This window comes from Macaca mulatta, chromosome 1 (assembly GCF_049350105.2).
Source record: "Macaca mulatta isolate MMU2019108-1 chromosome 1, T2T-MMU8v2.0, whole genome shotgun sequence".
NCBI classification, from domain to species: Eukaryota; Metazoa; Chordata; class Mammalia; order Primates; family Cercopithecidae; genus Macaca; species Macaca mulatta.
In genome coordinates this window covers 145,873,421-145,889,912 of record NC_133406.1, presented here as the reverse complement: position 1 = coordinate 145,889,912, position 16,492 = coordinate 145,873,421, and the positions used below count along the sequence as shown (strand labels likewise).

The 16,492-nt window shown below is 40.9% G+C and overlaps 1 protein-coding gene across 1 annotated transcript in view; it reads left to right on the top strand.

Moving 5' to 3' along the window:
• The first annotated feature begins 6,364 nt into the window (after positions 1-6,364).
• The window catches only part of ABCD3 (ATP binding cassette subfamily D member 3), a 100,759-nt gene continuing 90,631 nt past the window's right edge, over positions 6,365-16,492 (top strand). The window contains exon 1 of the mRNA XM_015145391.3: positions 6,365-6,550. Coding sequence (XP_015000877.1) covers positions 6,441-6,550 — 110 coding nt within the window. The 5' untranslated portion in view covers positions 6,365-6,440. The remainder of the gene's footprint in view (positions 6,551-16,492) is intronic.

The window sequence follows — 16,492 nt, the reverse complement described above, 5'->3', positions numbered from 1 at the left end:
GATTATATCCCACTTCTCACCTGCCCATTATTCTTTTTAAAATTTTTATTCATTTCTAAGACTCCATCTATTTTGTATATGGAAGACCTCTATATCTACATATATATATTTTAAATCTTTATTTGAAACTCATCATATTTGGAATTTATTTATTTGATTAATGTCTGTTTCCCTTTTAGGTTGTTCCAGGCAAGGACTATTCTGTTTTCCTTATCACTGGCCCTAGTTCCTGGCACGTGGTAAGCTGCTAATTAATATTTTCCGTTGAATAAATATTTAGCAGTGATCTTTCTCCTCAGCACTAGAATTTAATTTTCTGGTTACCTTTGAGGCATCCACGGGGCATTCCTCTTAGCACCTCAACATCAATTTCTTCAGGCCAACACATATTTTCCGAACACTTGCTATGTACCCACACTGTATCAGGGCCCAGGGATATACCTACCCCAAAGAAACAAAAAGTACAATTGTGTGGCATATGTATTTTTAATTGTTATGACCTAATTCAACAGTTTGGGGTAAAAATCACATGGTATTTATTTTTCCAATTAGTTGTCCAGTTTGGGTCCTTATTAGGAGATCTTTATTAGGAAATTTTGAGGTTGCCTCTCTCACTTAATTTACTAAAAACTGTTGGAGCTATCCAGCCCAAAGAACTTAGACTTGTTTCCAGACAAAAGAGTGAACTGAAGCTTCCAAGTAGTCTGTCGAGGAGGTTTGAGGCTACCAAAAACCTTTAGCCATTAGCCGGTGTTGGCATTGCAAGTTGGCTCTCCTCAGTCCCAAGTCTTTTTGCTCCCCTGCTGTTCTGGGAAAGGGCGGTATAGGCAAAGTGACCCCCACATGTCAAAGGAGCCAACAAACTGAAGAAGGAGGCAGACAAATCCAGTTTATCAGCATAAGGTGATTTATTTGGGGGAGTTTACAAAGAGAAGTGTGGTCTGGCGGCCACAGGTCGATAGTACAGGTAGATCTCTGCATTGCAACTTTCCAGATCCAGGGCTTAATATCTTGGGGAAAGTATATGTGCTCTGGAAGGAATATGTAAATGGCCATGGGTGTCGTGGTCTGTGATTTTTGCAACAGTATCAGTATTTGTTTTGGGGGAAACTTATAATGAATAGTTGTTCTTACATAAAGAGTGGTATGTCAACTAGACATTTTGAAGGCATTCCTGGACTCAGGATTAGTCAGAAGTTACATGGTGGATTAACTTTTAAAGTAAAGTCACTTTTGGCCCCACACCTTGATATCCTGGCTGCATAAGTTGCAGAGCAGCTGAAAGCTTCGACTCCCAAGCTTTCCCTATGCTTGGACATCGTTCTCAAAAAACATGGGTAGTTCCTAGGTAACTGAATTGGGATGGCCTTCAAGGCTTAGCCATGTACTGTGCAAGAACCAGCTCTCCCTGTGGCCATCAGGCCTATATTTTCCATTCCTTCTGAAGAGTTCCTCTTTGGGACCCTGAGCTACTAAGACAGGACTATCTGAGTCTATCAGAAAGTCTAGCAATGGTGAACCTCAAAAAGGAAGAGGTTGAGATCTCAATCTCTTTCCTCCCAGGAGGCTCTCTTGTGCAAACTTCCCCAATGCCAGCTTGGGCTAACTAGGGCTATTTGAAGAAACAGCCTTGTCAGGATGTCCTTTCCTTGGTACAGTTGGGTACCTATTCTCCTTCCATTTCTAATCAGTAAAAGGGGCTTTTCAAGTGACTATTTTCTAAGCAAAGATGATTTGTTCTCAGTTACTTGAAGTATTTACCTTCCCAGAGAAATGATTGGCAGTTCTCAAAAAAAATTTAAGATCTGCCTCCCAAGACACCCTACTACATATTAATAGAATTATATATGAAACAGTAGTAGTACAAAGAAGATAATAATTAACTTGGCAACGGGGTGAAGGGGTTAGGGGGGACTGTTCAGAGATGACTGTTCGGAGTAGGAGACCATGAACGCTTCGTTTTAAAGGATAAACTGAGTTGAACGTGAGGATGTTAGGGTAGGAAGGGATTCAGGTAGAAGGAATAGGATATTCAAGAGAAGACTACAGAAGTAAATAGCAGGCATCTATCTCCTGGGGTAGGGGTAGAATATATCTGTAGGAGGGGAGGAGTGCCAAGATAGGAGTTAGAGAGGTAGGTAGAGCTTGTATCATCACTGGGTTTGTGTGAGATGCTAAGGCTATTGCAGTTTATCTTGGTGATGAGAAACTAGTAAGGAATTTGTTTGCATCTCATTACCTTTCCTGATAAGCATGTACCATTTTCGTGTCTCTGATCTTGGGTAAATAGTATCATCCTCTTAGACACTCAGTCAGGCAATATCAGAATCAATGTAAACGTTTTCTTCCCATGAATTAATTATTTCACCTATTCCCATTTTATGTGAATTCACAAAGTCCTTTTCTTCCTATGTGATCTGTGCTGCCCTGACTCAGGTGATCATTACCTTTCACCTAGACTATTTCATGTGTCCAAACTGGTCCCTCTGCTTGATGGTTCCTCCTTCAACCCACTCTACACACTGCCACTAGCATGATCTTTCTTAAATAAATTCTGAAGTCACTACCCTCTCCCCAAACCTGCAATACTCCTTTCTATCTGCAGAATAAAAATCCTACCTGGTTAGCTTGGTGTTTCAGACCCTTCATAAATTGACTTCAGTTAAACGTTTCAAACTTTTCTCTCATTTCACGTGCCTCCCTCAGCCTCCATCCGCATCAGACTTAATCACATTCCTCAATCTGCTTTGGTCTCTGCATCTTTGCTCCTCTTGTATCTTCTTCTGAACCCTCTTTTTTCCATCCGTTTTTCAAGGTTTGCTTCAAATCACACTGGCTGCATAATAAATTACCCCCAAATTTAGTGACTTAATACAATAAACACGTTACCTTCCACAGTTTCTATGAGTCAGGAATTTAGCAGCATCTTGGCTGAGCTATCTGGCTTGAGATTACTCATGAGGTTACAGTCATCTGAAGGCTTGACTGAGGATGAAGGATCTGCTTCTAAGATGGCCCACTTCCATGGCTGGCAAGCTGGTCTGGCTCCTGGTGGGAGGCCTCAATTCCTCTCCAGGGCACTTTGAGTGCTCTCTGTGGCAGCTGGCTTCTCCAAGAGCAACCAATCCAAGAGACCAACGCAGAACCCACAGTGCCTTTTATAATCTGGCCTTTGAAGTCACATAGCATCACCTTCATTATACTCTTTTGATCACAAAACTCAGCTCTGATGTGAGGAAAATTCCACGAGGGCATCAATATTAGGACACCATGATCACCAGGGACAATCTTGGAGGCTGGCTAACGCAACATTTCTTCCAGAGGCTTTCTAGATTCACTAACTTCCTATGCCCTGCCTCCCTGTTCTCAATAGCTCAACTTCTTTAGAAATCAGAGCCCATAAAATCACATTTTCTGTTTTTCTTATTTAATATTATGAAGTGTGAACTTGCAAAATTGCATTGTTAATTATCAAAGGACATAGTGCCGAGGAATTTTGTTCTTTGAAATCCTGTTAGAAAGTTTGTTGTTCTGAGATTCTACCAGTGAGAACAGAACATCCCTTTTTTGCTTGGCAGATTTGAACTCTTTGAGTCACTTTGGCTTACAGAAGCAGTCTCAATTTCCAGTGCAGACGTTCAGACAAGAGATTTTCAGAAACAATATTCTACATTAACCTTAAATGTATGTTTCTAAGAACCAGAATCTTGAATCTGCTTCTCAGTCCAGTTTTGATATTACACACAGATCTGATCTGCTTTAAGCCTATCAAGCACTGCTTTATTTAGATTTTACCTAAACTCCTCTCTTCTCTAAATACTATAATGACTCCTTATTTCTTCCTTTTTTTTTTTTCTTTTGAGACATGGCCACAATTCCTCTGCTGTATACTGTCTTTTGCTGTAGCAAATTAATAAACTTATTGGGTTACAGATTTGGTCCTGGTGATTTTTGTCAGTTGGGCTTTATCAATAGCTAAAATTATTTGAGCTCAAATAACTCATGTAATTTTTTAGCATCTCCCATGCTTCTTGAACAAGGGCACATTTTAGAATGTTTTGTCAATGGGTCATTTCTATCTTTCCTCTGAATGTTTTGAAATCTATTTTCTAGACTGTTTTAGACTAATCTTGCTTGTACTTCCTTCATTGTTACCAACTCTAAGATGATACCGTTACTTTCTCATAAGGTTCCCAACTCTTTTCTAGCACTTTGCAATTTATTACTGAATTAGTAATTTCCTCTTTTGTCCTCCTGAGTGACTCCTTTGGTCCTTTAGAATTTAGCTACAGAATCATCTTTGTCAAGCCTTGAGCCTTAATTGAAAGCTTTAGACAAAACTAAATATTTTTGTGTTTGTGTTCCCATAGCACCTTGTTCATATCTCTAATATAGTACTTACCACATTTATACTTGATTTTTTTTTTACATGTTTTTCCTTTCTAACAGCCTCTGGAGAATATGATCTCCATGATCTGTTCATCTTTGTGTTATCTGTGCCAGGCGTACCCAATTACGTAAATTATGTGAGGTCGTTGGGACTCACAACACAATACTCCAAAATGAAGGCCTCAGTAGCAAAAGTTCTTCTCTGCCCTACGGGGGCACTCCTGTCTCTCAGTCCCGTATTTCCCCAGGCTAGCCATAAATATTAGGATCCCTATTCCTCAAGGCAAGACGTAGAAACCAGAACCTCTATCCCCTAAAGCCTGCCATAAAAGTCTAAACATGTTTTGCTAATTTTCCCTCCACCTTTTTCTGTAACATCTGGCCATAAAGAAATGATCTGACCTGCCTTGTTTGACTGTAGGCCGTAAGAGCTCCATTCCATTCCTGCCCCATACCAAGAAGGAAGGAATGGTGCTCAGAAGGGCAAGAAGAATCTGGACCGGCCTTGCTGGGTGTTCCCACTCAGTCTATTAGCATTGGATTATACCGTTTTTGTCCAATCACATTTCTACATAGCTGTTCATACTTTGTTGAATCTAAACACAAAAATGGACAATTTTCCACGTATCTTTGGGTCTCCATTCTGAACGCTCCCATGTATACACGTTTTCTTCTATTAATCTGCCTCATGTCAGTGATTTTCAGTGAACTTTCAGAGGGCCAAGACCCTTGGCCCCTCCAGGTAATGAAAATGTTCACCTGACAAATAGTGAATTAGTAGGAGCTTCACTTTTGCATAGTTTAGAATTCACTGTTGAGCACCTCTACACGCCTGCCATTATTGTACCTCGTCTTTGTGATCCTTTTAACCTGTATTAGGCAACGGCTCATTTACATTGAGAAAACACCTAGGGCACAGCACCACCACTTTGTAGGCTACTTTAATATGTATGTGCATTACGCGAGGTTTTATGAGCTTATTTTCGGACACACTTGCTTTTTTTCCTCCAGTTTCCTCGGCTGAAAACAGCGATTCACTGTTACTGTATATATGCTAGGCTCAATGCTGGGGATAACAATTCCTGTATCATTGGGCCAGACAGGAGAAGAATGTTGTAATCTGCAAAGCCCTTCTGATTCTGGGAGTGAGGCCAGCATTAATACAACGCACGATTGTTACTTCTGAATGTCCCTTTGCAAAGAACAGTGTTTCTCAAACTTTTTTTCTTACCAGATCTGCATAAATACATTTTACATCGCCGCTGGCGATACATACGTGTAAAACACTGAAATCAAAATTTCTCCAAACAAATCCTTTACTACGTGATGTACTGTGAAACTTTTCTATTTTGCTCTATTCTCAATTTTAGGGTGATGATCCCGATCTACCAAACCGATTTCACAATGCGCTAGAGATTATAACCCGCGGTTTGGAAAACACTGGCTTGGAAAAAGCTCTTTGATCTGTTTCATTCTCCTCACATCTCCCTACATTGCGGAGTTCCGATTGTTTGGCTTCGTCCTAAAAATCGCTGTGCTGTGTTTTCCCTACACGCTGTGTGACGGGGCCGCCCGCCTCCTTCCTGGGCTCCTTTAAGAGGGTGGTAACGGTCCAACACCGCGGGAGTGGAGAGGCAGGGCCCACTAGGTCCTCGGTGCAGGCCGGGCCCGCTCATCCAGTTCTTGTGAAAGCCGGGGTGTGCGCGCGAAGGGTGGGAGAGTAGGGGTGAGGGAGGGGCAGCACTGACGCCTCGCAGGGCTGAGTAGCAACAGCGCCTCCGCGCGGCGTTTCCGGAGACCCTGAGGGGGTCCGCGCGTGCGCAGAGCGCGTCCCGGGAATTGTTCCGCCCTCGGAGGCTGCCAGGCGCGCTCCCGCCGAGCCGAAGTACAAAGTGGGCTCCAGAGCGCGGGCGGCGCGGCGGCGCGCGCCAGGGGGCGGTCCTGCGCGGCCGGCCCCGCCCTCTGCTCTCCTCCCAGTCTCCCCCGCGCTTCCTGCGCTAAGGTATCCGCCGCCGCGTCCGCTCCGCCGGCTGTCTCGTACCGGCAGTGCCATGGCGGCCTTCAGCAAGTACTTGACGGCGCGAAACTCCTCGCTAGCTGGTGCCGCGTTCCTGCTACTCTGCCTGCTCCACAAGCGGCGCCGCGCCCTCGGCCTGCACGGGTAAGAAGGCCCGTAGCCGAGCCGCCTTCCCGGGCCCGAGCGGTCGCTCCCCGCGCGGTCTCCCTCCCCGCCCGGCGGACCGGTCCCTTTGCCCGACGGGGTGAGGCGGAGAGAGGGCCGACCGCGACTGCCATGGGGCTCCAATGTCAGGGTGTCCGCGAGTCCCCGCCGCGACAGCATCGATCCCAGCCGGCCTGTCCGGCGACCTCGCTCCACCCCGGGAGTGCGAATTCTGCGCCCGCGGGCGAACCGGCGTCCAACCAGCCCCCAGACAGCAGCCTCCAGTTGGGGGTGGGAGGGGGACACGGTGTGTCCCCCACCCCCTTCCCGACATCACCCCCTTCTGTGTCAACTTTCTGGGTGTGTTCTGGTTTTGCCATCTCATCTCCAGACAGACCGTGAAGGATTTGTTTTGGGGACGTGGATGTGTGATTGAGGATGGGGATTGGATTCGCCAGGCTGGAGGCTGGTGTTTAAGTCACTTGGACGAGGTTTGGCTCGATTCCAGAGTAACTGCTGTTGAAAGTCGCGAGGGTGGCTCCTGTGAAACTATTCCCGGTCCACTTGGCAAGATTGCCATCTAAAGTGGTGACCCCTTGGAGTCGGTGAACCCTTTGGTCGGTGAACGCCCTGGCATTTCATCCCGGAAAGGCTGGATCGGGTCTGTCGGACTTAGAGGGCTCTGTAGGTGAAAGGTGAGAGTGTGCTTTAGGTGAGGATCAAGCTCCTTTTTAATGACACTCCACTGCTTCCACCGCGAGAGAATTTCATTACGTAGATTTAACTTTGGGAGGCTATCAGATCAGAGAAAGGAAAAAAGAGAGCTGAATTATGGTTGTGACATACAGGTATGTATGTCACATACATACAATTTTTATTTGCTGGACAAGTGAATGAGAAAAGGCTACTTCCCAAGCGTTCTTGCCAGTCATTGAATATTTCGTATTAAATCTTGACATACTACTTTCATGAATTTAATTTTATTCATTCCTCTGAGCAGGTACTGTTTCCTCCCAGGTTTGATTTGCCTACAATATCTAATTAGTAGTAAAATTTGCACTAAAACACTGACAAGTAGACTTCTAGTTTATAGTACCCTTTCCATTAAGTTCTTTCTAGCCGCCTTCTGTTTTTATCTTACTAGAGTCTGAAGTGATGATCTTTCTTTTCCTTCCTACATCCATTTAACAGAGTTGAAAATGATTTGCAGCATAGGCTGGGCAATACAGCGCTTACTCATTTTTCTTCTATTCAGTTTGATTTTAAAAGGATTAATTTGGGAAAATATAAAGCAAGTTTTTCTGTTGGTTTGTATAAACTCCCAGTTGCAAATAGAAGTTACCTGTTACCTGGGAACATGCCGGTAGAAAGAAGATGTTAGGTCCTTTAACTTGAATTCTGTTTTTGCAAAGAAGTGTTTCAGGGCATAGAACAAGTGTTTTACTATGTAGGAGGGGACTCGAGGACGGCCCTGCCAGTTCTGGATTACTTTTATAATTTTTTAAAAAGAAACTTCTTTACTGAAGTATCGCATTTATATGTATATGTGATATAGTATCACATACATGTCACATACATATAGTACACATAAGTGTAGAGCTTGAAGAATTTTTACAAGTAGAACACACCCGTGTAATCAGCACCCAGATCAAGAAACAGAACATTATTAGCGCCCCAGAAATTCTCATCCCCCATCCAGTCACAGTCCACCTAACTACAAACCAGTTTATAAGACCGTAGATAATTGGTAAGGGAAATTTTGAACATAATCTAATGGGAAACAGTAGTGATAGAAGTAAAATAATATAATAGAATTTGTCTTATTAAATAATTTTAGCTGCTCATTTGCCATTGTAAAATGCCTAAAAAAACCTTTTTTTTTTTTTTTTTGAGAAATGTTATGAGCTTTTGTGGGGATTAAATTATTTAGCAGGAGATGTACTGAACAAAAGATTATTATTAGTCTTTTGCATTGGGATGAGTGGGGAAAACCTCTATTTTACACATTATTTTGTTGGAGGAGATTGCAGATTCTGAGCAGAGAATTGTGAAGTTTAAATTGTTGAGATGAAATGATTGAACTATTTTGAAACCATTAAAAATGGTATTGAGTGTATTTTTGTAGATATTATACTTCCAGAATCTTATGAACATCTTTCAGTCACCACCTTTGGTATCACAGTTTGAAGATTAGAGGATTCTAACTTTATATTTGACTGGTCTTTTGAATACCTTTGGCAACAGAACTAATTAATTTTAATATCTGATGCTTAATTAAGGAAACTGTGGCTACTTGGCCTTCTTTTGTCTATGTTGTTAATAGTAGGTTGGTTTTAGAATATGTATTTCCTTAAAATTGGACAGATAATAGAGCTAGTAAAAATCACTTTAAAAGTTACAGTGTAACATTGTTCCAAACATTAGGAGAATGAGTAATTAAGTGTTCTGCATTATTTTTAATTTTCGTTGATGTAATTTTTTTCACTTAGTTAAATCTCATATGTGTGTGTGTTTCTGACCTTTTATTGTGGAAAATTTCACACGTATAAAAAGTAAATAGGATAATACAAGGATTGCCCAATACACTTTACCCAAGGGGTACCAGCAACATTCTATATTCCTGTTTCATCTATATCAACCTGCCTCTCACCCCTTATTTTTATATTTTTTTTAGATAAAATTTATATACATTGAAATGTACAAATCTTAGTTATACATTTTTTTAGACAAATGAATACACTGTAACACATCCCTATGACAAATTAGAACATTTCCTTCTCCCCAGAAAGTTCCCTTGTATTCATTCCTGATCACCTGGTATTCACTCCTGATCCCACCACTGCTCTGCTAACTTTTCACCTTCGTTTGCCTAATCTTACATTTTATTTTATTATTTATGGGGAAAGCAGAATCTTTTTACTCATGGATAAAGAGGGCTATTTAAAGGAAGTGTCTATTTCAGAATGTTATATTACTATGCTGGGAGCTGTAAGATGTGTGTATATGTGTGTGTGTGTGTGTGTGTGTGTGTGTATTACAGAAATATATGACTTGTTTTCTCAGGGAGCTTACCTTCTTGTTAGGGAAGAGAAACTTAAACACTGATAGGAGAAAGAAATGTACAAGTAGACGTGTGTTAGAAGTTCTGAGAAAGACAAGATTAATGTGTTTGGAAAGGGTTGGGGAAGGCTTCATGAAGGATGTGCGTTAAGCCTAGAAAGAGGGTAGGAGTGGATAACTGGAATAAAGTGACTGTTACAGCATCCTTTATCAGATTTTTGTTGCATTTATGATAGGAAGAAACTTTGTGGTGCCCTTTCAATCCATCTTCCACTGGCACTGGAGCTCTTTTTAAGAAGCTCAGATATGATCGTAATATTCCTTCATTAAAATCATTCATCTACTCTAAGATACAAACTTTCTGTATTCATGGTATGGTCCTTGCCTACTTTTCCCACTCATCCAGCCATAAGGAATTAACTTGTAGTCTCTTAAGTATGACAGTCTCTGCCTAGCCTTTGCAGTCCGATTGCAATCACTGTCATCCCCACTATGTCTCCTCGTGTTCTGATATTTATTTATTTATATATTTGAGACAGGGTCTGTCTCTTTCGCTCTGGCTGGAGTGGTCACTGCCCACTGCGACCTCTGCCTGCTGGGCTGAAGCAGTCCTCCCATCTCAGCCTCCAAAGTATAATAGCTGGGACCACAGGTGCCTGCCACCACGCCTGGCTAATTTTTTTGTATTTTTTGTAGAGACAGATTTTCACCATGTTTCCTGGGCTAGTCTGGAACTCCTGAGTTCAAGCAGTCTGCCCACCTCAGTGGTGGGCAGATTACAGGCGTGAGCCACCTTGCCCAGCTGATACTTCTTTTTCTTCAAGACTCAGTCAACACTTTGTCTTAGGTGTTTTCTATCTTTTTCTGATCTCCAAACTGATGTAAGTGTCCTCTGCTTTTATGATACTGTAGGCCATGGGTCCCTAACGCCCGGGCTGTGGACTGGTACAGGTTGGTGGCCTGTTAGGACCCAGCCACACTGCCTGTGCAAGCGAGCATTACCACCTGAGCTCCGCCTCCTGTCAGATCAGCAGCGGCGTTAGATTCTCTTAGGAGCGTGAACCTGTTTTGAACTGCACATGGTGAGGGATCTGGGTTGCACACTTCTTATGAGAATCTAATGCCTGATGATCTGAGGTGGAACAGTTTCATTCTGAAACCATCCCCCACCCCAACTCCAATTTGTGGAAAAATTGTCTTCTGCAAAACTGGTCCCTGGTGCCAAAAAGGTTGGAGACTACTGCTCTAGGAATCCCTTACTTTGGCACTTACCACTCTGTATTGTATTAGTTTGTTTTCTTGGCTTTTGCCTACATCAGATCCTAAGTTTCTTAAGGGCATGAACTGAGTCATCTTTAGTTCCCTAGTTTGGCTATGTCATGGGTTAAACAGTGTTTATGGAGAGGATAAATGACATAAGATAGTTGAACTTTTAAGGGTAATTGACAGGCAGTTGGAGATGCCTAGTACCAACATGAACAGAAACATTCTTTTTTCAGAAGTAATGTGTACCTGAGCATATATAACCTGACCTGGGGAGTGGGAAATCAGTGGGCCAATTTTAGAAGACAGGGAATGCTACCTGTCTGTATAGCCACAGTATTTTATTATCTTCAAAAAGCAGAACAGAACAAAGCAGTTTCTTTCGCTGCTTATCAGTGCTTGTCAAATAAAGTTCAGATTTCTCATCTTGGATTTCAGAGCCTCCCTCAATCTGGTCTCATTTTACCTGGCTAATCTTATATGCCATTGCCTGCCAACGGGTACTCTCTGTTCCAAATAGGCCAGTTTCTACACTGTTCTTTGAACAGGCCACACTCATTTTTGGCTTTGGAGCTTTATTCATGCTGTTACTCATACCTGGAATATCTTTCTGTGATATCCCTGTTCTCCTACTCTTGTCATCCTTGAAGGCATCCATGAAGTGTTATTTAGCTACTCTAGATGATCTAAATGATGATCACCTCTTTTAAAATTTCTGAAGCATGCATTTAAATCCCTTTATTATTTTACCTATTCATTGCTTGACTGGGTATAATCTAGCTAGGTATACCAAAATCCACCTGCTTATGGGGTGATTTTCCTGCTTTTAAAAGCCCCCATCTGTAAATGGTGGGAACACAGTTTCCCCTCCTAAATATTTCTGAGGAATTTCAGGGAGCTTGTGTTTCTCTTAGTGACACCTTACTTCACTTCCTTTGGAGCATTTTCTGCTCTATTTGAGAAGGTACTTATATCTTGTCTCTTGAGCCTGTCTCTTTGGTGTCTGCCTTGATTTCTCTAAAGAATCAGTCACAAAGCAGATATTTATAATAGGGCTTTATTGAAAATTTGGGAGGAGTGGTAGGGATTATATCCCAGAATAGTGAACAACTTAAATGCTTTTATTTAGAAGTTTCTTGGACATTCCCACACTGGAAATTTCTTGACTTTTTTTTTGTCCTGAGTCTCAGCCCTGTGGCCTGCTGCTGGGCCTTTCTTTACCCATTGGGTGTCCTTATATCTGTAGCTTCTTACTCCCTGCACTACCTTACTGCTAACTCCTCTACAACTTTCCTGCAAACTTCAAAATTCAGCTTTCCTTCCCTAAATCTGCCCCCATTCCAATCAAGCTCTAGAAGGGGCTGGCTTCACTTTTCTCAGTTTCACAGGCGCACCGGGTGTTTTGCACAGTACAAGCATGAGTCATGTGAGGGGTTAGGGCTGCTTGAGACCCTTACAGTGACCCATGAGTAGATGTTATATGGGCTGGCCCGGTTTGGATCCTCAAAATAGAAAAGAGATGCTTAAGCAACCTTGGATGGAAAAAAAAAGCACTGAAGAATTTGCCAGCCAAAGTAGCTGTGTACTGAACCCAACTGAGGCAGATCAGACCCAGAGCAATGTTCTGAGGACTGTGGAGCTATCTGTGGTCTGCTAGGGGGAACTGAGTACAGGTTGTTTAATTAATTGTGTGTACCTGTTATTGGCACATTGGCATCCTTGGGTAGGCATTCTATTTCAAGGCTTTTGTACTTGCTGTTTCCCCTGCCTGAAGTGCTCTTTCCTCAGATACTTACATTGCTTACTCTCTGTGCTCTTTCAGTCTTTTCTCAGACATCTTTTTAGTGAGACCTTCTATTGCCATTCAATTTATTTTTATTTATTTATTTATTTAGAGACGGGGTCTCACTCCGTCACCCATGCTGGAGTGCAATGGCACGATCTTGGCTCATTGCAGCCTTTGCCTCCTAGGCTCAAACAGTCCTCCTACCTCAGCCTCCCAAGTAGCTAGGACTACAGCCACACGCCACCACACCTGGCTAATATTATTTTTTGTAGAGACAAGGTCACATTTTGTTGCCCAGGCTGGTCTAGAATTCCTGGGCTCAAGTGATTCTCCCACCTCAGCCTCCTAAAGTGCTGGGCTTACAGGCAGGAACCACTGTGCCTGGCCCCTGCCACTCAATTTAAAATAACATCCTGTCTACCTTCCTGGCTTTACTTTTCTCCTTAGTACTTATCACTATAAAATATGCTATATATTTTACATATTTATCTTGTCTTTTGTATATGTTTGCAGTATATACATACTGCTAGCATGTAAGTTCCACAAGGGCAAGAATTTTTGTCTGTTTTGTTCACAGTTATAGCCCCAGTGACTAGAACCGTGACTGACATATATAGTAGACACTCATACTTGTTTGACTCTACAACAACAAATGAGATGCTCATTTCTTGGGGGCTGTGGTTACTATCGTTTTAAATAACAAATTCTTTTTGCTACAAATGTAAATGTTATCTTTAGTGTATTTATGAGCTCTTTAGGAGCTGGACCACTTATACCCCCTATATGTACAGGTAAAGCAAGTCTCAGAAACTTAAAAAAATGCTATCATTATCATCACCTGCTTTTGACAGTTAATAAAGTGTAAACATTAAAGACAATTTAAGAAAATTAAAAATCATTCATAATGTTATAACCATAATACACATAATTGTTTTATTTTTATTTCCTTTTATTCTGTATTTATGTGCATTTTTTACATAGTTATAATGTACATGTTTTGCTATTTTCATTTAAAGCATACCTCTTTCCTATATTTCCCTATACATGACTTTCATAACTATACTTTTAAAGAAATATATAAATATTCCTCTGTGTGGCTATATCTTAATTTATTTTACTGTTAGCTATTGAGCATCTAGACTGCCTCTGGAATTTTTATGGATTATACTGTGTATTTTTGCAAGTGAACATTTTCATCTCTGCCAAATAACTTCCTGGGAATAAGTTGCCAGAAATAGGATTAATGAATGGAGGCTTATGAATTTCCTTAGTGTTTGTGGAAACCATGGGTATTCTTAAACTACACAGGTTGATGTATTACTTTTCATGAGTTGTGCCAATTTGCAATACTATGAATGAATGCTAACTTAATTACCTACTCATCATTAGGGGATATTTAAATTTTTTTCTACTTTACAGATGCAAAATAGTCTTGAAAGATTATTTTAATTTGCATGTATTTTATAATTTGCAAAAATGAACATTTTTATATGCAGCAACTTGATGTTTATTATGGAGGCAGTTTGGCATAGTGTTAAAGAATAGTCTTTAGAGTCAGATATGGGTTCAATTTTTCAGTTAGCCATTTGCCAGATCTGTGACCTTGGTCAATTTACTTAACCTTTCTGAACCTCAGTAGAACAGAGATAGTAGTATTTACTCACTCACTCAGCAGTTAAGTGAGGATTAATGGAGAAAATATCTTACCCAGTGCTCAGTAAATAAAAGGTAGCTCTCATTCCTATGCTTGCTAAGAGAAAACTAAAAGGACAACAAAACATACCATTGTTAGCTTCTTAAAACCTCCCGAGCCTTCCTAATTTCCTCAGATATACCCATGACAATCTCCCGAAAGAAGCCTTTTTCAATTGATAGAATCATTTACTTTCAGAGTTAGAAAGTATCTCAAGTTAGTTTTATGTGACATGGTTTTTAGGTTTCTGTATTTTTTCAGTTATTGCTTCCTGAATATGACAGTCTTTATTTCTCCACCTTTTAAAGAGGCAGTGCTAAATGGAATCCAGCATTCAAAGTGTCTTCTCACTGACACACTAGAAAAGAACTGTGACCTGCCTTGCCCTAAGCTTTCATTAAAGATCCTAAGATGTTAAGCTTTCATTAAAATAGCATGAAGTTACGTTCATTTTTATGACTCAGATATTTTTCACTTGTATTTAGCTTACACAATGTTTCTTTCCCCCTCCTCATCTTGATGTGTTTGATTTTTTTTTTTTTGAGATGGAGTCCCTCTCTGTCACCCAGTCTGGAGTGCAGTGGTGCAAATTTGGCTTACTGCAACCTCCGACTCCCGGGTTCAAGTGATTCTCTTGCCTCAGCCTCCCGAGTAGCTGGGATTACAGGCAACTGCTACCACACCCAGCTAATTTTATTGTATTTTTAGTAGAAATGGGGTTTTACCATGTTGACTGGTCTTGAACTCCTGACTTCAGGTGATCTGCCCGCCTTGACCTCCCAAAGTGCTGGGATTACAGGTGTGAGCCACCGCGGCCAGCCTGATTTTTTTTTTTTTTAAACCTGGGTGCAGGTCTTTATACTTATTTTTGGTTGGACACATTACTTCTTCCCTCTGAAACTTTTTGATCAGCACAATTAATTACTATTCCTTCTGTATGTTTTCCTAAGAAACTTAAAAAACTGATTGGGCAGGACTGAGTATAGAACAGTATGTTTACACCACTATAATCTTTCTATTAATTAACACCCTTTGGTTATTGTATTGGCTCTCATCTTTAACTTACCAGCACCTTTTCACACATTTCCTTCTGATAGTAGACCTGGCTTTCTGACAATATCCATAACCTGATCCATACTGGGCCAGAATCCTCTTTTGGGATATTTCTGCTGGAGCTGGTGTGGGGAAGGGGCTTTCTTTCCTGGTCATAGAGGTGTGAAGATAGACGTTAGAACTGTATGTGGCCTTGGTCTCTTACATGGAAAGGGCAGAAACTCTGATTTTGTTTATCATCAAATGCCTTGTAGCATAGTGAACAAAATTTACAAAAAGTTCATGATCCCTTTCAAAGAAAAGAATGACCTTAGTCTGACATAATTTTTTGGTGAATTCATATTTGCTCCTAAAATTTACCACTTCTTTCTAAGTACCCATGCCATACTGCCCACTTAGATAAGTAAGTTGTCATTTTTTTCCCAGGATCAACATCACACTCATCCATGACCTGATGAATATCATCACCTTCTAATCTGTTTCAATGTAATATGAACTTGAATTATGAAGGAAAAAGATAGGATCTTCCTGCATTTTCTTTGGAATTATATATGCTAAATGAAATACAATTTTATGGGAAATGGTATTTCACTGTGTTGACCAGGCTAGTCTCGAGTTTCTAGCCTCCAAGCAATCTGCCGCCTTGTTCTCCCAAAAGTTTCAGGATTACAGGCATGAGCCACTGTGCTTGGCCCTGTTATTTCTTTTCGAAAGATTTTTATGTAACTGTTGTTTGAAATGGCATTTGTATTATTTCTACATAAAATTAGGCATCAGGCCCTTGCTTAGAACATGGCTTTCATCATATTCTTTTTAAGGGTAAGTCACTTTTGTTTTAGGCATCTCTGTCAAGAATATAGCCTTCTATAAACTTAAGAATAAAATTCTTTGGATAACTGCTATTTATGTGATGCAATGGGAACTATTATAAATATTAAGATGGTTTGAAGCCTTCTTAGGTAAAATAGAAGGAGTATGCTGAAAGGTGTTTTGTTTATTTTTTGTTTTTTTTTTGCCACAAGATTGAGAAATGGAAAAGTGTTTTTGTTTTTAAACATACCTTTCTTATCGGTTTGCTAGATTAGCA